Source organism: Ambystoma mexicanum, chromosome 11 (genome assembly GCF_040938575.1).
Source record: "Ambystoma mexicanum isolate Mex_15411 chromosome 11, UKY_AmexF1_1, whole genome shotgun sequence".
NCBI classification, from domain to species: domain Eukaryota; kingdom Metazoa; phylum Chordata; class Amphibia; order Caudata; family Ambystomatidae; genus Ambystoma; species Ambystoma mexicanum.
In genome coordinates this window covers 226,245,950-226,273,111 of record NC_090934.1, presented here as the reverse complement: position 1 = coordinate 226,273,111, position 27,162 = coordinate 226,245,950, and the positions used below count along the sequence as shown (strand labels likewise).

The 27,162-nt window shown below is 45.5% G+C and overlaps 1 protein-coding gene across 2 annotated transcripts in view; it reads left to right on the top strand.

The window, feature by feature from the left end:
• The window catches only part of WASF2 (WASP family member 2), a 586,462-nt gene that overhangs the window by 288,858 nt on the left and 270,442 nt on the right, over positions 1-27,162 (top strand). For both annotated transcript variants that reach the window (XM_069622904.1, XM_069622905.1), the window contains 2 exons: positions 11,351-11,527; positions 20,938-21,072. In XM_069622904.1, the coding sequence (XP_069479005.1) occupies positions 11,398-11,527; positions 20,938-21,072 (265 nt within the window). In that variant the 5' untranslated portion in view covers positions 11,351-11,397. The remainder of the gene's footprint in view (positions 1-11,350; positions 11,528-20,937; positions 21,073-27,162) is intronic.

Genomic DNA, 27,162 nt, shown 5'->3' with positions numbered 1-27,162 from the left:
TGGAGGTAAGGCATTGCTCAATAAGGTTTGTGGTGTGTACGCTAAAATGGTAGCAGAAGGTCTCTTTGTACAAAGAAGTGCAGAAGCCTATTGTGGAAGTGTGCAGGGTAAGGGCCAGGCATCCTGTTTGTATGCATGCACTGTATGTACTTGATGTATGTTGCTAAGAAACATTGAATGCTGCTTTTCTGCGTTTTTTTTACGAATTTTGTAGGAGATGGGAATTGCGGAACAAAATTTGTAGCATTGTCGGAAGGCAAGAAGACAGTTAATGTTTGGATATTAGAATGCTAATATGGCTAAATGAAAATGTTGAAAGCATATTCCATTGCAGTGGCACTAGATCGTAGGTGATGGGAGACCGAACTGTACGTCTTGTAAGTACGTTGTGGACTTTCAATGGCAGACAGCCTGCTCAGAGGCACTTATAACAGTTGTAAAAATAGTGTACAGAAAATATTTCTAACTCTACTTTGTGGTGATGGGTGGCCATGTGGATGAATGTGGATACAGAAATCCTGGATAGTTTTACAGAACTTTTACTGGAGGTACTTTCGATTCACACAGCACTTGCACTCTGCTTGTGAAACGGTACATTGTGTTGTACAGAACTGACAGTATTACATGCTGCCGTCTTCGATGTGATTGGTGGATGCATGTATGACTATTTAACAGTACCCAATTAGGTAGTGCTGGACATAAAATAGTGGAAAGGGAAGGTGGACTGGTCCTGTTTTACTGGGGCGCAGCCCTCGCGTTACTTGGGGGGAAGCGCACATGCCACAGTCTGCACTTCTCATGTGGGCCAATGAAAATGGGACTCTGGGTATTATCCACACAGGTACTGAGGGTGTGGTTTACAGGAAGGGGTGGTAATACTATTTTTCATTATTCTGCGTAGTGAGGAGGGCTGACATGGAGAAACGCATTGTATTGATTTTGGGTGATGCCTTTGTGGTAGATCTGCACAAGTATGCCCAGGAAAGGCACTTTGATGGCAATTTCGATTTGGAAAGAGTGGACACATTGTGGTGCGCTGTCGATGTCCGCAGTTTTGGCGTTATTCTTGACCTTTGCAGAGAAGTGACAGTTTTGCTACAGTGCACGTGGTTGTTGTGCACTATGGCGGCATGCATTTGGGTTACATGACTTGTTCACGTGTGTTCCTTCAACTGAAGAGGTTGATGAAGGCAGTGAAGAGACTTTTTCCCACTACCCAGGTGGTTTTCTCTGCCATAACACCAAGAAGAGTATGGGGCTATCCTAATGTATGCTGTGCCCAGCCAGAGGCTGGAAGGGGTCTCATCAATCGAAGCATTTTGTGATTTTTCTTTTTTTTTTCGCTCGTGAGATGTTCGTCTGTAACCATGACACATTCATTCTCTAAATGCGGTGTTTCCATGCAAATAGCATTTCTTTGTCCAGCATTGGTGATTCTCTTTTGTTTGCTTGTATACAGGGGGCATTGAAATGTTTATTGTAAGAATGTGAGGAGAAGAAAACAGAAAACCCTATAAAAACTGAAAATCAAGGTGTTTCTCTAGAAGCATCTACAAAAAAAGTCTTTTTCAGAGCCATCACTGATGACAAAATCCCTTACCCTGGTTGCAATCTATTCCCCCACGCCCGCACACAGCACGAAAGCCACATCTGGGGCTTTTGAGGATGGCAGGCATGGACATGGGACTGTGGAGACTAACGGATTGCACAATAACATTTCTGGGGGTGGTGTCTACGCAGAGGAATGTTGTTCACAACTGATAGTGTTACATGGAGAGCTCTTCACTGTGATTGGTGGATACGTGTGTGACTATTCGGTACCAAATGAGAGGTTGGTGGAAAGGGAAGAAGGGCTGTTACTGCTTTACTAGGGCATGGCCCTTGCAGTACTTCAGGAAGCGCATGTGCCACATACTTCTGCTGTGAACATGCTGCCCATAGGAATGGGATAGTCGGGATTATCAGTAATGAGGGGGTGCGTCACCAAAAGAGGCGAATTACTGTGCGTAGTGAGCCGGGCTGACATGGTTGACATTACTTGCAAAGGTAATGTAGCATAGCAGAAATTGTTCCAAACTCGGTTACAGCTCACAGCTATGTAAGCTGCTACTCTGTTCTGAAAAGCTATAAACCGAATGCGGAGCAGGTCTGGGGTGTGACCTTTTGTAGGGCTGCTGCGGAGACCTTGCAACCGGCAAAGAGGCCTACATCCGTGACCCAAATACATACATGTGCATTGGCATATTGTGGGTAGTATGTAAGCATGCAATTTCCCAATAACACTTGGTAGATCGCAGAACATTGCACTTTTCCACTGGTCGAGGGACTGGATCGTGTCCATACCATAAGGGCCCACATGCAGCGTGGGTGCGGTTCCATGGTTTTGGACGGAATATTTTGTGTGCATGTGCATAGGTGTCCTATGCACACTGTTGGGATCTCCTGTAGTAAATAGTGCGACACACGTGTGCCGACCATTTTGGGACACGCTGGGTGTTTGTAGGGTATAGTAGGTGGGATGTTTATGTGTACAGCTACCTGTACGACATGGGTGGGCGCCTCGACCTACTTAAAGTTCGTCACAAGTTTCTTTGCATATGCTGGACAGGGGCAGTGTTACCAGGAGATGGAGGAAGAGATTCTCATGCGCGTACTTGTGCAACGGACAAATGTCCGCTCCCACAACTAGTTATAGGTGGTTCACAAGGTGCGGACATGCGGTTTGTACTGGAGTGGTACAGTTGCCTCTATTGTGATTGCGGATAGGCCGGGCAGGTGCGATATCAGTAGGACGCCTCCCTTTTCCTTAATTGCGGTAATTCTCACCAGTACTGTGCGCCGCTGAGTCATAACAGCGTTTTAAAACCAAAGGAAAAGGCACATGCACACTCAGCAACAACTTACATATCAACGTTTACTTCCACACATTCATACATGCCATTGGGAAAGGGTAGCAGAAGTGGATACTTATTTTGGGAAATTATGGATTTTCACAAGTTGGTTGTGAGGGGAGGAAGGGAATGAGGTAGCAGCGTAACGTCTCCAATCACATGGATTTTGATGGGGTGGTGGGCTGTGAAATAGGGAAGGGGTACACATGCAGGTCAGGCAGTGGTATTTTATTTTGACCATATTTTGTCCTTGTACGTCATGTTTTAAGGCGACAAAATTGTTCACCAATGCCTCCATTTTTCCTTCCAGGCTGTCCAGTTTGCTATTTAGAGTTTTTTCTTTCCTGTGCCTGTATGCTGTTGTCGAAAGGGTGCTGCTTGTGCGGCCTTGCTTTCCTTTCCAATGTGTTCTCTTAAAGACAAAAATCTGTTGGGTGTACATGAAGCAATAGTTATTACATATTTTACGTTTCAGACTGCGTTGCGCACCAGTTGGGTTACTATCGTAAGTCATTGCGTCATGAGGGAAATTTTCTTCCAGCACTCTAAGGTGCTTGCCATTGCTGCGTAAAAAAAACAAACGTTATGCTTGTCAACTGTTGCATACTGCACCACCTGTGCAATTATCAGACAAACTTCAATGTGCTTACTACGTTGTAGTGACGTTCTGCTGTTAGTACTTTCCAGTACTTACTCTGCCAGTTTGTTCTTTGTTAACATGTAAAGTAGCAGTACAGTAAGATTGTTGAAGGCAGACGTCACTTCTCTTGTTGGTGCATTCCGTTATGGTGCACTCCCTATGCCTTTGTGCTGTTTGTTTCAGAAGTACATAGTTTGCAGACCTCCTCTATTTTCCCTTGCACTTCATGCGCATGGTGCTGTTTGTATATGTTCCTTGGGTTTGGTGAATGGTACCATTACGTAAGAAAGCCCCTGCCTTCCTGAGCAGGTTGGATGCCACCCAAAGTCCGCAACCAGACGCATAGTACGCGACTGCTGTGCGCATTAACATGGTGCCAGCAGTTTCAGTATGTTCTACAGTACTTCTTTACATACTAAAGGTATCCTGGTAAAAAAATATGAAATTCAGTGAAAAAACATTGTTAAAGGGACATTATGGTTAAGTTGCACTAGTAAAAACCTATACAATTCAATGGAAATACGGGACGTTTTGGTTACTGGTAAAACGGAAAACCCCCAGAAATTTGCAAGTTATGGTGAGCTAAGCAACCATAACACGCGCTACCACTGTGTACTGCAAGGACTAGCACCCATGACATCAAAGATGACACCAAAAATGTCATTGATGACATCACTGATGACATCACATGCATCTTTAGTTCTCACAAAAAGACTCCACCAGGGTTTGTCATTGAATTGTATTGGCAGAAAACTATCCGAGATCATTGGAAGAACTATCATGACATACATTGTTCATTAACCAATGCATTGCTATAAACACCATTGCATTACAGAGTTACTTCCAGTACATGCACCACCTCATGTAGAAACGTAGGTAATGTCTGCAGCATGCATCATTCAGGTGCAATATTCAAAATCTTCCCATGGTGGATATTAAAATGAGGATTGCTTTCGTTTGAGTTTTGTGTACTGTGAAACATTTAATAAGTCGCTAAGAATGCCTATATAATTGTACTACTCTACACAAAACATAAATACACCACATAAATACACCACAGCACATACAAATATGAGCATATACAGGGCAAGTAAAGTAAGCAAAAAATAGCCGTACTATCAGAAAGGGTTCATAACCTAACTGATTATCTTCATGCACAGAAATGATTGCTGTATTTCATGCTGCCTTCTTCCTCTATGTATATGCATCATATGATGTGCCTGAACCCTACAGAAAGTAGTCTAAGAACATATGAAAAGGGTAAGGTCTACAAATATAGTACCCTTTTTGATTTTTAAGTTCCTGACTGTCAGTGAAGAAAACCACCTGGCCTAGATATGTCGGTGAACAAAAAAGAGGGAGGCAGACGTCAGTGATGTCATCAATGATGTCATGGGTGTTAGTCTTAGCAGTGCACGGTGGTGGTTAAAGCGCTTTACTTCAACCAGTCGTCCAATTAATTCATCCATTAATACAGTGTGTGGTCTCACCAATCACACTGCTCTATGTTCCCCACAATAACCCCTGCTTTGTCGTTTTTTGCAATGTAACGTGCCAGTGTTCTTCCAGGAGCCTCCATTCTGGGCCTCTCCTTGGGGCCGCACCCAGCTCAGGCGCACAGCGGGCTATTCGCAAAGCCGGGACCCACAAGATCCTTCTCCTTTTGCGTACGTGTTTTTTGGGGACTGGTCAGCTGTAGGTGAGGGCGGCCTTGCCAGAGAAGACCTGGATTTCGCCGCAATTACGTGCGACTCAAGGACATCACGTCTAAAGGGGTCACCAAATGAAGGTAGCCTCCCAGCACGTGTCCCAAAAATATGCAGAAATAAGGCAAACCCCTGTCAGGGGAATGAGACCAGGAGATCTGCAAAGATAACAAAGTTTATATAATCATAAAAATTGCCAGCAAAGAACTCTGCTGCCCGAGAGCGTTCTGCTGAAACATTAGAAGGGCAGCACATAAAAGGGCAAACGACATGATAGATGACGACATGAATGAGGTGCACATTCTAACAGTGGATTGGTGAGGGGCCTATAGGACAGTTGATACTATGAGGGAAATGAGATGTTTGGCCGCCGTTGCTCTTGGCACAAGTGGGTCAGCTGGGCTCATCTCCGCGGTGTGAAGGTTAGGGCAAGGGAGTATGCATCTATCTAACTAAACTAAACAACCGGAACGGACGATGCTAAAATATTGGCACACATAAAAATGTTGCATGAATAGGGGTATTTGGGTCACATGAGCTAATATATTGGCATTCTAACTTCTATCCATTGGAATATCTTTGATACTGCACTCTCTGTACCCAGGTGCCCACACTAAAGGATTGATCTGCCATCTGCCCTGTCTGGGTCCTCGTGATATTAGGTAGACGCATGTTGCCTTTTGGGAGAATATATTACCACACAGGATTAGGGCTGTGGTGGTGGACCTGGTTTGGTCAAGGCGCGGGAGGGTCTGATGGTTATCAGCATGAAAGGGATTGGGGGGGTTGGAGCTGGTGGGCTCTGGCCTGGCAGGGTGGGGGTTGAGAGGGCACAGGCAGTTCAGAGGAGATGAATGGGCACTACGGCTTACAACTTGTTACTGTCTCATGCTCTACGCAGAGCACATTCTTTCGGAAATGATACTATGGGATTGTAACAAGGCATGGCTGGGTTTCCCTGAGAACAGGGCTCCCGCAGAGCTGGCAAGGGGGAGGCGATGGTGTGGGCTGGCTGTGCGAGGTGTTGGGGATGGGAGAGCTGCATCTCTTCCGAGAAAGATGGCGTTCGGCCTAGCTCAAAATAGCTTTTTATTGCAGGGCTCGGTGCTATAGTATATGGGTTATTCTCTATGGGATATGATGCAACAGAATGCTGCAGGGGGTGGCTGTGCCTCCCCCACTGGTTATTACATGTTATGTTCCTGAAGTGACGCAAGTGGGGGCGGGAGGATCGTCTCCTCAACATTATTCAAGATTCGGCTACCAGATTCACTAACCAGGCAGACCTATAGGGATGCATCCTTGATTGATTTTCTTTTGAGGTCACAAAGGTCCAGTACAAGTGCTCAAGGGATCTCGGGTTTCCCTTGAGCACCCGAGATCCTGTGAGCTCATCCCTCTAACTTTACCTCAATTCCTGCCACCCTCTGATCCACATTTCAACTTACGTTTGGAGTCCATTGGGGCCTTATCTTTTTCCATAAGGCCTGACCGCTGAGATTTCAATGCAAATTTGGTGATGCTTTTTTAGGTAGGGATGAGGGGTTGAAAAACTCCTGTGTTGTGGTGGGAACCTGCTTCTTTGGCACCATCTGTGTTACCCTTCCAGAGTCACTCAATAGGCCAGGACTTCACTCTCCTAATCTGCTCGTCCTACTATCACACAGGCTCAGTACTCATCCCATTGGCACTAGCAGCAGAGGTGGCTCCGCTCCCTTCGCAAACTCGCTGTGTCCGCCCTTCACACGGGTCCCAGTAGTCACCAGGATTCTGCACATGCTAGCCAGTTACTGATTCAAACACTGTAGTCCTGGCACTTAGTCAGGCAAGACGTGCTCTGCTCCGTCCTGGGAGCCAATCCATCTGCTTGACCCATTTCTAGCATAGGCCTATCATCCGTAGTCCAGAGCCACACCACCGCAATCTTGGAAACTCTACTTGTATTGGAAGTTCATTCTACAATGTGTACTGCTCCCCAGAGCACTGAAGGACTTTGCTGCTGCTGGTGAGTGTCTCACCTACTCGTTCATGGCTATTGCTATGCTCTGTAGACTGAAGCATAACGGATCACACATCTTTCGTCTATTAATGCATAGAGACCTTAGTCCAAAAGTAGCTGTCGCATCGTGGACCACTCGCTCCTTTGTCAATCTGCTCAAACTTGTCCAGTAACGTGCTATGTTAACTTCACATTTGTGGAGCATATTCCACATACGTCCATTGCTGGTTGGCAAAGTTAATGTGTTCAATTCTGCAGGTTACAGTTGAAGACTAATTCTGTACGACTATCCCATGTAAGAAAGCACAAGCATAGAAAGCGGCGCAAGCTGGGTCGCATATGTATTGTGACTAGATTTTCTAAATCACAAATCGGGACAGTTCTAAAGGTAGTAATACATTTTGGCAGGGCTGACATACACTGAAGTAGTGTGGTGGGAGTGCTGGGTTGGGAACAGACGAGGAAGGTTTATCATTCCTCGATGAACAGTCGGGTACACTTTTATTTTAATATTTTTTTCAAAATACACTCATGGGGATGGGGACAAAGTATGCTTAAGTAGGGTTCCTGGGTGATGTGCATAAATCTCAGAGCTTTATGGAAATCTGAAAATGACCACAAATTATTACATTGAACAAATATGTTTGATCAAGGATTGTATGCTTGACTCACGAATTGCATAATGCACATTGGGCATGGGACTTAAAGGTTCTGACCACACTCAACTTAACAGTAATATGTATGCAACCCAGAACATGTATGCAACCCTTGTAGGAGAAGCAACCCCCGCCACATCCTTGTATCTATTCCGAAATATATAATTCTTTGAAATGTACCATACCGTTGTAAAATCCTAGCAAGTAAAGATACTGTACATCAGAAGTGTCTAAAACCGTGCAGTCTGCATGACGCAGACCTCTAGTGAAATGGGAACTGCTCTCAAACATCCTTGAGGATCTACTTCTCTTTGGAGGAAGACCCCCAACCAATAGGAAACTACGGTGTAAGGTATCTCCTTCCAATTAGAAGGCAGTTTGGGAGCGGACTATCTGGCACCATGGGAAAATGAATCCAACCATCCCTTCAGGCCCCGGATGCGAGGTCTGATTCGGTTAATCAAATTCCTCCAAGAAAACTGGTATTACCCATGGTTCCTCTTTCATGCTGCTGCTGAACATGTATGTGGTCAACCTTATATATGTGATCACATTTCAATTGTGATGTCAAATGTGCACAGGTGACAAAGATCGGTAGCCCTTTGGAGATTGACTAGGGGAGCCATGCAAGATCCCTAAAGTGCCTGCTCCTAGTTCCATTGCAACAAATGTATTAATTTGGGTGTGGTTGCCCATTGGTATCTGCCCTTTCATCCTCTGACAGTGGGCAATGGTGCCACTCTGAAAGGTTCTCCTACAAGTTAAAAACGGGTGGTACTCCCCAAAATGATATTCCTGGTAGCCTTCAGCTACTGCAGATTAATCTACCACAGAGAGTTCTAAAACCCAACCTGTAATCGGAATTTAAGCAGAAAAAGCATTGGGGTAGGCTTTGCATTGTAGAGGGCCCCAGGCTCCAAAAACCTTAAAACCCCATTCATTGTAGTGCACACAAACCACCCCTTCCAAACCACCAAACTCCTGTAGACCGATTCAAAACCAGCTTTTGAGCGTGCTCCTCAGTTGGGGGACGCAGTGACACTGTGGCTTTAGAGGAGGGCAGTCTGCCACTTTCCCAACCTGAACTCCATGCCCTGCCATCTATGTGTAGGGCCCATCAAGCCATCGTCTTATACAACTTAAGTATAATTATTCTTGTTTATTTCGGAAACACGATCTTTAGTGATGCAAGGAGACCTATTGCAGCAGAATCGAGGATAAATAAAAATATTAATATATATCCGTATTCAACAAAGAAAGCTTGATTCTTTCAGGATGCAGAATGAATTGTGAGATGGTAGCGTGCACGTGGAGGCAGTTTTAGAGCAGTAAACCAGTGATGTCTTGTTCAGAAGATGGTTGCCAGCTGTCATATTTTGCTGTTAGAACAGATCCTTTGGTTGTATGCAGTGATGTGGAGAAGATTGTGGTCGAGTAAGGCAATAGGAATGCTTCGTCAGGAAGTACATAGGCATGTATTGTTAAACTGCAGTGAGAGCTTGTTATTCACTCTAGTGCAGTAAAAGGCTTGATACAAGGAGGGACGAGATATGGTTGATGAAGGTGAAGGGCTTGTAAGAGCTGTCGAATGAGCAGATCCTGTAGCCATTGGAAGTAGTTGGAAGAGGCGAGACTAAGCACAGAACCGTATTGGAGGGTAGCAACCACTGTTGAAATGTTGGGGGAGGCTACATCGGGCCAGATTTACCAAATGTTTGTGATAGTGGGGGGCAGAAAGTTCTGCATTTACACCACGTCAGTGTGTTTGCAGTGATAGGATGCTTGCAGCACAGGTGTATTTCTCTGAATTGTACCAAGGGAGCAAAATGGATCATTTGCATCCAGCTTTGGGAAAAAGCAATGTTGTATTTCGAAAGGCATGATGGTCCATAGGCAAGTGCTTGCATGTTGAAATGATTTGTGAGCTCAACAAACTTAATATATTTTATGAAGTACAGACAAATGTCAATTTTTCTGCTGTTCATAAATCACACAAAAAATAGTTTTAGACCTACATATTTTAAATCTCTATAATATACATCATTGCAGTGAAATTGTAAACAGTGATTCTGCCTTTGTAAATGCAGTATTTTTAAATACAACATATCAATTTTCTGCATCTGCTAAAGTTATTGCCCAAACCTTCTGATGAAAGGGCTGCAGGATCATAATTGAGTAGAAAGGTTGCCGCTATTTGTTGACTTCTAATACGATTTACTCTTACTTAATGAATCTGTAAATCCTGCATCCCTAACCTTTCGGTCTCCAGATGTGTTTGACTGCAAAGCTGTGCCAACAGCCCATGGTTGGGGGGCTTAAGGGGAGGAATCACGAGACCTCCTGGTCTAAAACATCTGGAGTGCCACACATAGACCTCTGCAAATTGATCAAGAAAGATGTGGGACCTATTTCAGTGCCCCAAGAGTAGGAGCCTAGCAAGATGTGTTAGGAGAAGCACAACCAGGCCATGAGTCATTGATATGACTGCAAGAACTGAGAAATTGAGAGAGGGCATTATACAACTGATCGATGTGGGTGTACGTGGTAAAAACACTTCCTTAAATTAGGTCTTAGATCAGGAATTGCTGGTGATAAACCAGCATGGGAAAGGGAGAAAATGGGCAGATGAAGCATTCTGAACTCAGACCACACATTTTGCACTTGCCACTAGCTTATTAGCAAGTGATAATTCAATCTTGGTGGCTGGCATGATCGCCTGTAAGTGTGGTCAACTGGTATTGGTAATCTGGGTAATGTATCTTGCAGCTTTAAATGTTTCAACCTTGTTTAAGTTATGTACCAAGTAATTACAGGCGCATAGCCACCTAAAGCTTCTATTTATGTCAATTACAGGTGACTGCTAAACGAGCTCTGCAAAAGGCATTTTGTTTTCCAATTCTTTCCTTTGTTTTTTGCTCTTTGAGTAACTCACTTTGCCCCAAGAGTCTCACCTAGTTTGCAAAGTTGAATCTTGGCAAGCCAGTGACGAGGGGCATTAACAACTGGCTTTGTTGTCTATTTCATGCCATATTTAGTTCATGCTACAAGTTTTTCTGAGTGTAGAGTTCTGTTTGCTGCCTTCTCTTTTATTCAGACAAAGTCCAAAATTCTTCCTGTCATTCATATTCTTGGCCTGGTTGGTAAGTGAAAAGAATGTGCTCTTCAAAGTGTGTTAAAACGACATAGACTGGTTGGTGAAGGAAGGAGATTAAAGTGTAGGCGCTGAGCTATTGCAGCGGCAGTGAATGGCCAACTTGGAAGGTGTGATCTCAGAACGTGCTAAGGGAATATGTTTGGAGAGAGAAGCTGGGTGAATGACCGGTCCTCTGTGCATTTATGGTGCAGTTTGCTTTTTCTTCTCGGTTTCATTTATCTTCGGTTAACTTATATTTGCAATTCACTTATTTGTTTCTATTTTCTTGCAATTCACTTATTTGTTTCTATTTTCTGTTTTTCAGGTTTCCAGTGATTTTGGACAGTTGGCTTGGTCCTCAGCCAGCGCACAATGCCGCTGGTGACGAGGAACATCGAGCCAAGGCATCTGTGCCGTCAAGCTCTGCCCAGCGTACAAAGTGAACTGGAATGTATGACCAACATAACCCTGTCCAATGTCATCAGACAGCTGGGCAGCCTGAGTAAGTAGCTGTGGGTTGGCCTGAACGGCTGTTCAACTTGATTGACTGCGAGTGAGAACTAGGAATGGATTCTTTGCTTGAGTGAATACCTGGGAGTTGACCTTGTGGGCAGGTCTGCTATTGGGGAGATCAGCCACTGAGAGAGTGCTGTTTGCAGGGAGACTTGAGGTCCTGGGGGAGTTCCTTGGAGTAAGTTATGATTTACTGCGTTGGACTCTAGGGTGGACTGTCTTTCTGGAGACGACTGTTTAGCTTTGCTCTCCATTGTTCTTGTTCAGGGGAAACTGCCAAAGAGTTTCACTTGAAACCTTTCTTTTGCTTTGAGGGCAGCAAAATAAAGATTTGCCGTTTGCATAGTTGTGCTTTGGGGACGGGCACTGAAGTCTTAGGGCATTCTGTCCAAGAAAAGCAATTGTTGACTGTAGATCATAGTGGATGCACACACTACCATGTGTAGATCAAGAGTAGTAGGAGAAGCTGGCTGCAATGAATTTTGAAAATGATTTTCATGAACATTGGGAATTAACAGTGGAGAGGGGTAGGACGTTTATTTTGTGCCTCATGATGCAGATTCTGGTCCATGGAATTCTGAGTGACTGCTTTTTCAAAAATTACTGTTCGCCCAGAATGTGTTGCCTGGATACAAAGGTTTTAAGTTATTTTCTAAAGATTGTTAGAACTAGTTTGATTGTAAATTGGAGAGGTACAGGGTCGAAGGTGATCCAGGTCCATGATTTCAATTGGAAAAGCTGTGCCTGTTGGGCTTTAGTGTTGAGGACATTTGAATATTATGAATCTGATATTTGAAATGGGTGCAGGATGTGGGAACCAGTGTGGTGGGTAAAGGGTGTTGGTGAAATACTCTAATAGTCTTAATTGCAAGAGACCATGCTCAATCATATGGCTGCTTGCAGAATTGTGTTGAGAGGGTGTAATGGGGTATTATGAGGTGGTGGTTACAATTTGAAGAGGTGGTTTTCACTGTATATATGCGATGGCAAGTGTATGGACTGTTGCCTGGAGGTTTGCAGGGTGGAGCTTGCTTAGAACATGGTTTGATTCTTCTCAGGAGTGAGACCTTATACCAGGTAGTATGGGCTTTTTACAGACTGTGGATTTTGTGTCCATGAAGGATCCAAAGGATTTTGTGGACTTGGTGGGATTGGTAGTTTGGGGGAACATTTGAGACACTTATTATAGAGACATCGTTAGATGTCTGTCCTGTTTGCTGTTGATAAGGACAACAAATTGGGGTTTTGCTGGGTTGGCTTCTAAGAAGATGACTAATATATGTGATTGGAGGTGAGTCATTAAATATTGTGGACAGAGGAGGATGCCTTTATGGGTAGACCTTCAGGCAGAGGTGGTTGAACTCCAAATATGAATAATGCTTGTGGGTTCTGACGAGGGCCTGCTTGGTTCTGCGAATCCTGGGTCAAGGGTACCTGATCTGGTTTGCTGATTGAAATGTTTTGGTATGGTGATGCCAGTTTGTTGTGTCCTAGCCCTGCAATGGCTTGCTGTAGAGTTTTACCAGTACATTCCCTGGCAGCAGATTTGTGATGGGCGGTCTGTCAGTAGCATTCTAACTCCTTTCTTTAGTTTTGACTCTCCGTTTGAGGACGCTTCCAATTTACAGAAGAGAACTTGGATGTAATCAGATGGGAAAGATCCCAAGCTGCCAATCTCTTGACCCCAAATGGTGCGCTTTAGGCTTCTTTCTGCAAACAATTTTTGCAGAGACCTTGTTGCCTGTGGCTCCGTCTCATCACACTGGTTTCTTTCCCTCCCCTCCCAAACGGCCTTATAATTTGTCACAGCTAGGCAGGTAGAAGCTTCCCAGGCAGTGCTGATATGCTTTTCTTAGTTTTGGGAAAATCCCAAGGCGCTTTCCTCTTCTCTTTAGTTGTCAGTCTCTCTGGTCTCCTGTCTTGCCATGGCACACAGTGCTTAACACTGTAATTAATCTCTAGGTTCATACCTTTTCACTCCTGCCACTATCTCCATAATGCTAGTGAGGAACACTCAAGCCGCACCCCCTTTCTACAAATCTCTTCCACTGTGAACAATTTTTAGAGCCTTCTACCACAGATGACTCAAGAAACAAACACTCAGATGCCCAAGGACAGTTCAAGGAGTTGTATGGATCTTTAAGTAGGCCCTAGTGCCGTCCCTCTCTCAACTGCAAGCCCCTCCTGCCTAACCCAGGCGTCCTTGGCATCCTGTTTAGTAACTACCAACTGTCTTTCCCTCAGTATTCTAACAGCTATCTTAGCAGTGATCATGACCTAAAGGTGAAGTGCTTTATATGTCTAAACACCCTCAACCTCCTAACTACCCCAACTCTTACCAGTGGTTAGTGTTCTACAGAGATAGGAAATGTGCTTTGCAGATACACTGCTTGATTTGCTCTTGCATCTACCATGCTCATTATCCTCTCCCTAGCTTGTACTACACTCTTCCTCCCACCTTAAGTCTCATCCCTCGGTCTCTCGCGTCCTCTTCCTCCGCTCTTCGGTGTTTTCAACTTCCTGCTCCAGCGGCCGCCTCGTCCACGCTGCAGCACCACCCTGCTACTCAAGTCACCCACCTTTCACCCAGTTACATTAACTTCAACATCACTCTTTTTACACTAATTCATCTAACCACATTTGGCACACTAACATTCATCCTCTCGCTGCAGTACAGTTGACTCACTAATACCCCACCTTCATCAGAAATTGCTCCCACAATCCGCTGCTCATTTCTTCTTCCTGCTGGTCTTTTGGTCCTCCATTGACCTCACCCAAACCCACAGCCTCCTGCTTCCTGTTTCCTCTTTTTCCCCCCTCTCTCCGTTGGGGATCTGACCCCATCTTATTATACCCCGCTTTCCCTGCCAGTAGGAATAATAGTGCAGTTTTCAAATAAGGAGCTAAACACTAGCCCCTTTCTGTGTCTGTGGCCATCACAGGGCATCCATGGCAGCCCACGTTCTGCGTTGCTCCAGTTTCTGATGGGGTTTGGTGGGGCTCCCGTATTGAGGAAAGTCTTGTCCATTTTGGGACACTGAATGCCCACTTTAGCCTTTGTTAGTCTAGTTACTCTGTTGGAGAGGACTCTTTGGGTGAGGGTGTCATGGGGCTGCTGCAGCAGACTACCCTTCCTATCCGGAGAACCTGCTCTGCTCTCTGGTTCCATTGCAGCATTTGCCCTGATCCAGGGTAGGACTGGCTCTGGCTTTCTTCTTGGCAGGCCTCCCACCCCTGGCTAAGGGGTCTCACATCCACACTTGACAAGGCCTTGTCACGCATCTGTGCTCAAGACTCCTGAGCCCTACTCCCTCCACCGCTACTACACACTACTCCGTGCCAGTGATTCCAGTTTTTTCTCATTCACTTCGACCACCATCTCCTTAGGGGTGTGACTGCTCCCTATTCCCAAGGAACATCCCTTACTCCTACCACTCATTTGTGAGTAGATCTACCTCACTGAAGCACACGTTTAATCCTACCACCATGTCCTCCGTTCCAGGAAACTCTCCGGCAACCCCTCTCTAAACCTACTGCTTTATCCTTCTTGCTAAATTCCTGGGGTACACCCCCTTTTCTGACTCACTCATGTCAGTGGTTGAGACTCACCAGATGCACCCGCTACTTCTACCACTCTTTCATTGCTATTATTAGACTTCCCCCAGCACCAGTTTACTGTACATTTCGAATGGTTTGTGTCCTCCCATGTAATCCTTCCCTTTTTGATAATTATCCTTCCAGTTTCAGCTGCTTCAGGAATTTCTTTTGACAGGGGGCGCTGTGTGCCATCTTGTCATGTCGATGTCCCTTGAGGGCCTCGGTTCGACTGTCTACGTCATCAGTATAAATGGCGTACACCGCACCTGTGGGCTTCAGTTCGGTTTTTCTGAGCTAACGCTTCCAAGAATTACGGGCCACTTCGGTTGTTCTGTGAACTTCGATAGTTGTTTTTGTTTCAAAAATGTCTTCCCCCATCAACGCCGAAAGGCAGGCTTCTAGAAGTGCCAAGACTGCATCGAAGATGCTGATCAGCGACCCCCACCGCATTTGTTTGTGGTGTCTTGGTACCAGTCACTGTGCCTCCGACTGTGGCTCCTGTCACGCGATGATCAAAAAGGCTCTAAGGTTAGCATAAAGGTAAATTGACATTGGGGAGGTTGCCTTTGAAGTCCCCTTCCAAGAGTTCAAAAAGAAAGACCGATGTGTCCATGGATTCTTCTTGATGTAAAAAATCTAAACTGTCTCGATGGAGAAGTCGATCATGCTATTCTTCATCTTCTTTGAAGAAGGCCAAGAAACGGCATCATAGGTCACCTTCGATCTCCAGTGATTCCTCCGTTGAGGTAATCAAGTGTCCAACTAAATCGGACTCCCCAGCAAAATGGGATGCGCTTCGTAATGAAATGCTCAAAAACTTGGAGAATGCAGCCTTGACCTCCTTGAAGGACCAGCAGAAAGCCCATGCTCCTGTCGATTTGCAAAATCCGACCTAGGGAATTCAAAGTCATTTTCTAGACTGATTCTTAAGACGGTTCTACATTGAGAAAGATCTCGATCTGACGAGAAATAGTTGAGTGCTTCGACAAGTCAGGAATCCAGTCCATCAAGGGTTCCTTCGCAGAAGCATAGGAAGTTGACAGCGTCGACACCTTTGCTGACAGTCGGCGTTGGAGCCATCGACACCAGTATCGAAGTCGACGCCGATAAGGACGACCCCGACTTTGCAGTCATTGTCGACGATTCCTTTGAGATTGTCGAAGCCAGTGGTAGTCCAGGAAAAGGTTTCCAAACCTTTGCCCAAAAAAGATTTTTTAAAGTCTTCAACAGCCATCTGCGAAGATAATGAACCATCAGATGATAGCACACCACCATTTGAGTTACAATATGGCACCCCTAATATGCCAGATGAACTGATCTGAGTCTAGATTAAAAGACTTGTATGACAACCTTCAGCCAGCTAGTGGGTTAGATCCTCTCCTCAGTTAACATTTGGCAAACCAGATTCTACTGAACATGCTGATTCCTTGTATAGAAAACTAATGAGTAAGGCTATAGAGTTGTTAGGCTGGAGCACGCCTACTCCTCCTTTTGAGCAGGATGACATGGCGGACATCTTGGATGAGGGTCCCCGCAAAGATCCAATTTTCCCATTTCACACTGCATTACAAGAAAGGGTCTCCACAAATTGGGAGACACCACAGATGGCGACTGCAATGAATAAACATTTTGCATTAAAAAAAATGCAGACCATCCAGCAGCAACCCAGAGTATCTGACTAAATATCCAACACTGTTTTGTGGTTCAGGCTTCTACATCTACCACGCAGTCAGCATACCCATCCATCCCTCCTGATGGGGATGATGAGAGTGGATGCCTTGGCCAGAAAGGTATTTACTTCTGGCAGTATGGTGTTAAAGTCAACTAAAGTAACTTGTACCTTGTCAAGGTTTACTTTAACCCTGTGGGACTGCGTAGCTATGGCGGCTGACCACATCCCAGAAGGAGAGGAAAGAGACTGCTTCCTGGCAATCAAGGATGGTAAGGAGGCAATGGGTGAATGTCTCCAGTTAGGTCTGGATACTGCAGACCGCATCAGCAGATCCAGGCCAACTAGCACAGTGTTACGCAGGTTTGCGTGGTTGAGGAACTCCAGGTTTGCACCAGATGTGAAAGCTAGACTACTCAACATGCCCTTTGTTGGGTCGAGGCTGTTTGGCAACAAGGTGCATGAGAGTTTGAAAAAGCTGCAGACCTCAAAGGCGGCGGCTAAATCCCTTAACACCGCCATTAGACAGCCTCAACTCCCCCTACTCTGGCTCATCTTCCTGGAGGGATAAATCCTCAGTTGGAAGAGGACACGCCGGTCAAAGAGGTCCGAGAAGATTCCCTCGTGGTGGACAAAGGAGAGGTGCTAAACCAACCCAAGCAGCGGCAGTTTTACCATCAGCCGCCACTTCAAAACCACTCTGAGTCCTTGACTCTCAAAACCCTGTTGCGAGGCAGACTTACTCAGCATCTGAAGGAATGGTGGGGCATTACTTCTGATGCTTGGGCACTAGAAACTGTAGTTCAAGGTTGCTGCCTCTCTTTACAAAAAAGGCCTCTGCGTCATCCACCGGGCAACAACTCTTTCAAAATTACAGATCCGCTTCTTGTTCAGGAAAGTTTGACCCTGCTAGAGAAAGGTGCAATAGAACATGCACCTATAGCAGAAAGGAACACGAGTTGGTATTCCCCATACCTTGATTCCCAAAAAGGATGGAGGATTGAGACCCTCCTTGGACTTAAGAAACTTGAACAAGTTCCTCAGGAAGGACAAGTTCAAGATTACCCTTTCCCAATCCTTCAGGCTCTCCAAATCCAAGACTGGATGGTATCATTGGATTTTCAGGATGCTTACTTTCATGTGTCTATTCGTCTCAAGCACAGAAGGTTCCTGAGGTTTGCGGTTCTCATCAGTTTCGATTTCTGCCATTTGGGCTGACCTCCACCCGAGGGTTTTCACCAAATTGATGGCGGTGGTGGCAGCGAGTCTCAGAAGAGGTTGGGGTTCACGTATACCCCTACCTAGACGAATGGCTGATCAGGGCTGGTTCACCTGAACAAGCCCAGAAACATCTGTGTAACCTGGTACTCTCTTCACAAACTGGGCCTTGCTACCATGGCATCCTGAATTTTTCTGGAGCAAGAAGCTCGTCTGAGAATGAGATCACTTCAATGGGCTTTCAGGACTCAACGGTCGAAGTTTTCAGGCAGAATATCAGACCACCTGAAAGTACAGAGCAGAGTCTCTCAGGACCTTCTGTGGTGGACTTGCAAGGACCACATTCTCAAAGGAGAATCTTTTTTGGCAGCCATGGCTGGAGATACCAGTAGTGATGGATGCTTCACTAATGGGGTGGGGAGCCAACAATCAATCAGGGGTTGTTGGTCTCCATCGGAGTCCAAACTGCACACCAACCTTTTGGAGCGGAGGGCAATCACATTAACAAAGAAGGCCTGTCTGCCCTCTGTACAGGGAAAGCATGTCCTGATAATGACTGACAACGCAGTGGCCATGTACTACCTCAACACGAGAGGTGGTGTTGGGTCACTACCACTGTGCAGAGAAGCAATGCAGCTCTGGTGCTGGGCAATTCAAGAAGCATTCTCTCTATCGGCAGTTCACCTAGCTGGAGAGGATAACACGGTGGCGGATGCTCTGAGCAGGCACAGCAGTCTCCTATGAGTGAGTACTAGCTCAGTCCTTAAAGAGATCTTCACCCTTTGAGGAACCCTGTAAGTGGATCTGTTTGCTTCCAGTGTCAACAGGAAGTGCAAGCTGTTCTGCTCCAGAGAATTTCCCCCAAGAGGAGCTCTAGGGGACGCGTTCATAGTAGACTGTGTGTTTCCACTCCTGTACGTGTTTCCTTCAGTCCCCGTCATTCCACATGTGATCGGGAGGTTGAGAAAGGTCGGGAAACCCATTATCCTAATTGCTCTGGATTGGGCCAGCAGGACGTGGTACCCGGATCTTCTAAACATATCCATCTGCCATCCAATAGGTCTTCTACAAATAGAGGATCTCCTCTTGCGAGAGGAGGGTCATGGTACTCCATCCCGAGGTCAAGACACTCGGCCTTAACGCATAGTTTCTGAGAGGTTGAGGTACAAGGATTGGAACCTCCCGGATGACGTAATGGAGATCTTGCTTTCGGCCAGAAGGCCAGCAACAAAGCCTTTGTACCGCTCCCATTGGAACAAGTTCAGCAGCTGGTGCGGGGATAATAATGTGGATCCCTTTCTATGTGACACACCGATGGTGCGTTCCTTTGTGTCACATTTTGCAAATCTTGGGCTCCAGATTGGAACAATTAGGATAGCTGGCGGCGCAATCTATTTTCAAACACTCTTCAGAGGAGGATACATATTTTAAGATCCCTTTAATTGTTCAATTCCTAAAAGGTCATACAAATGTATTTCCACCATTTCCATTCAATGTCCATGTATGGGATATTAGTCTGGTGTTAAGACTTCTAACATGCATTCCTTTTGAGCCTCTACACTAATGCCCATTAAGACTCTTAACATTCAATGTTATTTTGCTTATTGCAATGTAAGACCACAGGGTATGAGAGTTGCAGGCTCTTTCCTGTAAACCTCCACATATGGTTTTCCATAAAGACATGGTTGTTCTCAATGTGAAACCTTCTTTTTTACCCTTGTCTCTGACTTCCACTTGTCGCAAAAAACGTTTTGCCAAATTTCTATCCACCTCCCCATACGGGAAAGGAGGAGGAAAGATTACATAGACTCGACCCAAAAAGGGCTCTCAGTTTTGACATATCTAGAATTGCTAATTTTTGCCAAAATGACCAATTATTCATTGGCTATACTGGCCCTAAATTGGGTCTAGCTGTTAAAAAAACAAACCATATCGAGATGGATCATCCTGGCTATTGGTGAATGTTGGATTAGCGGGCAAGGACCCACCAGAAGGCCTAAGGACATATTCCACAATGAGCATGGCACCTTCTGCTACTCTTCAAAGAAGTGTCCCAATCAGACATTTTGTTCAGTGGCCACTTGGTCGTCTGTTCATACATTTGTGAGACATTATTACCTGGGTTCATCTTTCAGTCAGGGAGTACAATTGGCAAAAGTGGTCCTTCATTCGGTCCATGATTGGAACAAAATTGTATTCATACTCCCACCACCAAATTGTTACTGCTTTGGGATTCATAAAATGAGGAATACTTGGGAGGACATAATCCATTCGAAGAACAAGTTACTTACCCCTGGTAACGTTCTTTTCGATTGGCTGTTCCTCCCTCTTATTCCTCATCGCCCCTCCCAGCCTACCCTGCTGTACAATTTACATATTTTTATGCTTTCTTGGAGCCTACCGTCTATGGTACGCCTGGTAATGCCTCTTCAGGAGGGGCAAAGAAGAACTGAGGCCAATGGGCGCTGCATTCTCTAATTATACCGATGATGACATTGACAGTCGACTAGAGACCCTCTAGGGACCTCGACTTGAGGGCATGCAGCGCCCCCTGTCGAAAAACAAATCTGAAGCAGCTGATGCTGGAAGGATAATTATAATAAGATGGAGAATACGTGGAAGGAACATCCAATCGAAAGGACGTTACAACGGGTAAGTAATTTGTTCTTCTCACTCTCCATTTCCTGGGACCTTCCCGCACCACCCTTTTGGTCTCCCTGACCACTCTGATTCTAGACACCTCCTGTACCAACCTCTCCCTGATTCGCTCCAATTCCAGAGACTCCTAGCAGACCTTATTTGAACCCTCTTCCTCTGTTCTTCTCGCTATTGTTCTGACCTTCAGTGAGTTGTTGTTAGTGACTCTCAAAAATCGGAATTCTTGCTCCTTATGTTGGTTGGTTTCTATTCTCCAGGTAAATATGCAGAGGATGTTTTCGGGGAGCTGTTTATAGAAGCAAGCAGATTTGCCGTGCGCGTGACCACGCTGGGCGAGCGGGTGGACCGCCTGCAGGTCAAAGTCACCCAGCTTGACCCGAAGGAGGAGGAAGGTGAGCGTGAACGGGCTGCAACCCCTTATGTTGGGATCTGCAGGGCTATAAGTGGGCTAGAACTGGCCCCGCTGAGTTTTACATTCTGCTATTAACCTGTGATCTTGGTGTCCATGGGAAGATTGACTCTTTTCCAGAGATGATGCTTGCTCTGACTAGGCAAGAATGAAACGTGAATGTCTGAGGGCAATGAAGCTCAAAAGTCAGTTTGTGGGCGGGGTGTTTAAATAGTGAATATGTGACCCCAAGATCTTCTATTTTGGTGGAGGGATCTATGCCTGCATCTTACACACACCTCTACCTCTAGCCACAATAACCCGTTTTACTAGCTTACTAGCATGGGAAACTCTGACCTGCTGGCTGCACGCATACCTCTGCATAGGCACTTCAACACCCTCCTATCTTACGGGGATTTTAACCTACATTGTCCAATTTTGTTGTGTTGTGGAATTCTTTAATGCAAAATATTTTAAGACCGCTTTTAATCGACCTTTCATACAAGTCACCAACACTTGACCACGTCTGTCTGGCTACACATGTGTCTGCAGAGGCCAGACATCTTTTCAAAGGTGTCCCTGAGGGGTCGGGTTGGGGAGTGTGGGGCGACAAAGGGTGCAATTGCCCTCAATCACTGCTGTCCCCCACCTTCCTCGATTGGTGCCCTGGCCCCCTCTGGCATAGCACACTTCGAGCCTTAAAGGTACTCCTTCGACCGGCAGTCAAGCATATGTTTTCAGCATTAGTTTGCTCAGCCTGTTCTTTCTTCCGGCCAGAATCAGACTCCCTGGGAATAGTTTGGCGATGAATATCATTGTGGTCGGAGCCATTTGTTAAAAGCAGGCTTCCACATGGTGTGCAGACTATTTTCTAATAATGTACAACTTACAATTTCATAGTAGCAACAAAAATGCTTCTGCAAAGTGAAACATGCTTCTTAAAGCCACTAGTTCCATTTAAACCTTGTTTAGTTTTTTGTCTGACTGGCCCCACAAATACACTGTGATTGTTTTGCCCCTTCGTTTGAGTGTTATCGTATACTTCTAGAGATGTCATTTGCTTATCAAATTCTCAATTGAATGTATTGTGTTGACAACAGTTATTAGGAAATTGAGCTGTGTTCATGAGTGCGGCAAAAGACGCAAAAATGTATGCACCCCAATCTGAATGTGAGGAAGCGACCAGCCCCCTCCTCCCCATCACCTGGCCAAATGGGGCATTTTACAGCACCTATTTTATTTTCTATTCTAATTAAGTGTAAAACGCCATAAGATGTACAGCTCTCTTTAAACAGATACATCTCAGCAACAGTCCCTAAACCTGCTAAGCTACCTTGCTATCTTTCGACTGCAAGACGGTTCACCACATTCAAAGAATTCAACATCAACTATGGATCTCGGATGCTGCTCCCAATCACTGACTTATTAACAGTGCTGTTAATGTATAGGACTTCAAAGGTAATGGTGTTTCAGCTCCAGCCACACTGACATTGCCCAGTCTCATTTAGGATGTGCAGCCAGAAACCGAAACTATAAACGTCTCTATAGGGGGAGAAGTGAAGTTTCTGTACCAATTGCTGAAGAACTGGACATGTGCCCCCTTTCCCACCGGTACTCTCCACCTATGGTTGATCTTCCATCTGTTAAACAGACTGCCTTTGACTACCTATCCTTTGAAACTGCGCTATGAGTGATATCACTTTTAAACTTTACTATGTTTGACTGAATAGTTCACATTAGAGAACGCCTCTTGCTTGTATGCACATCATGCCTCCATCAAATAATGACTGGGTACAGGTGACTATCACGTGTATAACCAATCGGGAAGATTAAAGACATATCAAATTAGTGCATGTCAGGTGTGAGATGGTTTACCAGTTCTCATTCTCACATTCTGCCACTTCTAAACCTGCCTTTAAAATCTGAATCTAAAACTACAATTACTGTACGAGAACAACGTTTGAAGTGTGCTCAAAGAAAGGAGTTGAGAATTTGGCCCCTTACAGAACACAACTCAAGAGCCTGCATATTCAACTTCGTGTAAAGAAGCAGCAGTGGGTATGTCCGCATAGCCATTACGTCATATTGTTGGGATATTTCCAGGACTAAAAAGGAGCTTGAAAAAGGGGGTTCTCAGTGACATGTAGTTATGTGTTCTCTCTGTTCGACTCCGCCACTGCCCCCTGCTGACACACAGCTTCACATATGTTCTAACAATCAAAATGCACTAAAATGCAAGCTAAAACCTTCAAGGGTAGACTTGGGGTAGAAGAGCTTGGAAGAGCTTGGCTAACAATAGATATTTGCTGCAAAGGCAGGATTACTGTAAATACCTTCATCCCGGCCCCATGAGAAATGAGCATTGTCAATGCTAACAGTTTTGGCTTTTGTGTAGGACTGGAAAAGGCATTTGATAGGCACTGCCATAGTGGTATTAAATTGCCATAGATGGTACCAGCTGCAAAATGTGAGTACCTGGGAATATAATGGCAGTGCCTGGCAAATACGTAGGCGCTTTGCCTGTGCTTGTTTTAACAGGACTAAAGTGGAGGACAACCATACTGCTTATTAATCCGTATCCAGTTACATTTTCGAAAACACATTTTCGAAATGCCATTTTGTCGAAACAAAATTGCTGAAAAAATATTCCAAATGTTTTTTTTTTTAATTTTATGTTTTATTTTTGTTTCGTTAGTAAAAGAAAAGTGTCAATTAAAAATAACAGGGGGTTGGGGGTAACCCCCCCCCCCCCCCATTTAAAAAAAAAATATCCATTCGAAAAATTTGTTATCTGCATTTTGGTGTCGAAAAAATGGCATTTCGAAAATGTCACTATAAACCTATTAATCAAGTTAAGGCATTTTTATTACACCAGTAGTGTGTTCACAGCGCCAATAAAGGCATTGACTCCCAGACAACTACTTTGACGCAACGCTGGCAGTCACTTGGAGCACACTGTTTGTTACTGCTTGAGAAAGCTAGCTCGGAGATTCCCAGAGGATGTGTTTTGGGTGTGCAGGAGCAGGAAGTGGGTGGATATGGCCAAATGGATTAGCTTGACCATGGGAAATCAATGGGTGGCAAAATAAACAAACACAGACAAGCCTTGTGTCCTTCCTTCTGTGCCATTTTAGCTGTACTCTAATGTAATTGTTTCTGCTTAATGCTGTGTAATAGCCAAAACTAAAAATGAGGTTGGGTGCATAGCCGTAGCAGTGATAGCTTCTCTCATATACAATGGGTACATAGATTGCAAGTTATACCTAAACCTGCAACATGTCCTTATCACCGTCTACTTCCACTGACCTCCCTACCCTCCATGGTAATTTAAATATTTGGCAATTTTTTTTTCCATCAAGGTAACCCGCCCATGACTTACCCTCCTAAATGTTTATGCTTGAATGATGCCAAAGTAACTTTTTCTTCCGACCTGGACCTCGGATTCTGAGGCAGTTTGTAGTTTCCATATATCTGTGGTGCCTTGAGCTCAGTACTGCCTGTGAGGTAGTCCAGACCAATCTTTGGAAGATTACTCTTTGCTCGGGAGTCAGTGTAGGTATTGTGGTGCATAAGTAGTGTGGGCAGAGATTTTCAAACCAAGGATGTGTGGCTGCATGATTTCAGAATATTTAAGCACTCGCATCTGATATCTGTGTGCAACCAGCAGTCGTACATTGGAATTCTGGAAGGCCTTGGCTCTCCATCCTTCAGAAATTGATTACCTTGAAGATTCTTCTTTCCTTTCCAATCAACCAAACTATGGAGCTCAACACCAAGTTGATTCTACATACAGGACAGTCTTTATTCAAATGGATTGTGTCCTCCCACGTATTTTTCATCGTTGACATACGATTTCTGATGTTTGTTAATCTGCTTAGAATCACATGCTGTGCATAGTCCAACATCCATTGGTCACTGCGGAGTATTGCATCTTGTTTTTCGAAAGTCGAAAAGGGTACGTCGACATAGGCGTGTCTGTAATACTATCCCTATAGTGATCTGTAGTGTACCCAAAATCCCTCACGCGTCGAGGTCCCTCAGATTGTTTTTTTCCTCCCAGAATCTGGTCGCCTTATGCAGAGCTCGTAAGAGAAATTGCCATTTTCCATTTGTTCGACCTTTGGTCGATTTGTCAGTTAATAATAACTTATAACACCTCCAGCCCTCTTTCGACGGCCATTCAACTTACCCGCAGAGTCAAGATCTTCGGCAGTGGTTTCGACTGAGGTGATCCTATCGGCGCTGCCGAACATGTGGCCCGGCCTCGCTGGCCTACACAGTAGGGAGAGTGGGGGTTGGTGTGGACATTTTTGTTTTTTAGAATGCCTTTCCCTTTCTCCCCACTTTCCTTCTGGGTCATTGTCACTGGTTACGTCCTCAGCGCTGGAGAGGACTCCTTTTAGATTTTGCCCACGTTGTAACAGCAAATTTCCGTGGAAGGATAAGCATAAATGGTGCAACCGCTGCTTACCCCTCGACCACAACGAGGCTGGTGTGCGGCCTGTAAACTCCTTCGTCCATAAACTTTGAAGGAACGCAGGGTCAAGAGGAGGTGGGCAGCCTACAGTATGTCGAAGGCTGATTCCTCACCCGCGGCCGCCGCCGAGTGTGACGAAGGGGATAGTGATAACGCTACCTCCGGAATGGAGGTTGTTGACCTCTCATTGAAGCGCTCTCGCTCCATCGCGTCTGTCCCTGGCCCCCGAAAAGCTCGGCTCCAGCCCTACTTATGGGGATGTACACCCAGGTGACGCTGGCACACAGTTACTAAACACACAACCCACAGCCATTCGTCGAGTAAATCGAAGAAGGCCTCAGCGTCAACGGAGACGCTGACTCAACCGGCGACCTCCGCGGACCGTAAGGGCTGGCAGACCTCCCCGCAGCCGCGCCTAGCGACTGGGCCGGCTTCAACTAAGGGCGCTACCACCAAAACATCAGTTGAAACACCTCGGAAGAAAGCGTCCTTCGACGGTAAGGTTCCGGCACCGCCGAAAATTATTCACGACAAGCCTTCGACAGAGAAGCTAGTCGTCAAAAGCATAGCTAGTATAGTCTCCAAAGGCTCGCAGAAACAGGTGGTGGAGTCACCGAAGCCCGCTCAAAAGGTCAGGGAGACGCCGAAATCTACAGAGGGTACGCCGGAACTTCCCCCCGCATCGAAGGGAAAACCCAGAGATACGTCCCCATCGTCGGGCCCAAGAGAAGGTTTCTCCGAGGGAGACTGGGGTATATCCTCCACGCTATGGGAGAGATCTTGACGCCTAGAGGCGGAGGAGCAACCCTTTCCGCCACTAGACCGTTCAGGGTTATCCCAGTGGACTAGGGAAATATTTGAATCCTGTATGGACAGGCTAGATAGGTATGTGTCCACTTCTGAACACATTTCACCTAAAAGGCCAAGGGAGGTACTCCCTGAAGACCTTAGAGCTAAATTCCCAAGACTTTTTGACCCACTTGAGGAAGAAATAGATACATATGACCTCACGGAAGAGGATCCACATTTTCAGGATGAGGAAAAATTCCTAAATACTGAGGATTTACAAGACCCTGCAGGGGACATTGAGGAAGACCCAGACATTTGTGAACCACAGTCCTGGCAGTCTCCAGGGGCGTCAACAGACCCTGATGTTTTAGATCTGCCCTCTCCTCAGACCACGCCGGCCAGAGATCCTTCGCCTGTGGACGATCAACCCACATTTAATGTAATTCCATACAAGGCGGAAGCACATTTTCAAATTGATACAGGGGAATCTACCCCAGAAGTGGACTTTGTTGAAAAAATAATCAAGGAAAAGCCACCTGCCAGCCAAGCCGTACGCCTTCTCGCCTCAATCAAGAGACGCCTCCTTCCCTCTCTATCTACACCCGCATTAGAGGTGTTAATCCAAGAATCGAGAAGCTTTTTAGCCCCTCACCTTCTGATCCCTTGTATATTAGGGGTCATTCCATACCAGATTCCTGGTAGTAACCACCACGAGGAAAAGGGCGGGATTCCGCCATCTACTAGCAAAGCACCTCCAGACAAAGAGGGGAAGAAGCTTTATGCCTTAGGGAAGAGGATTACATCCTCGGCAGCTTTTGCCACGCGTAT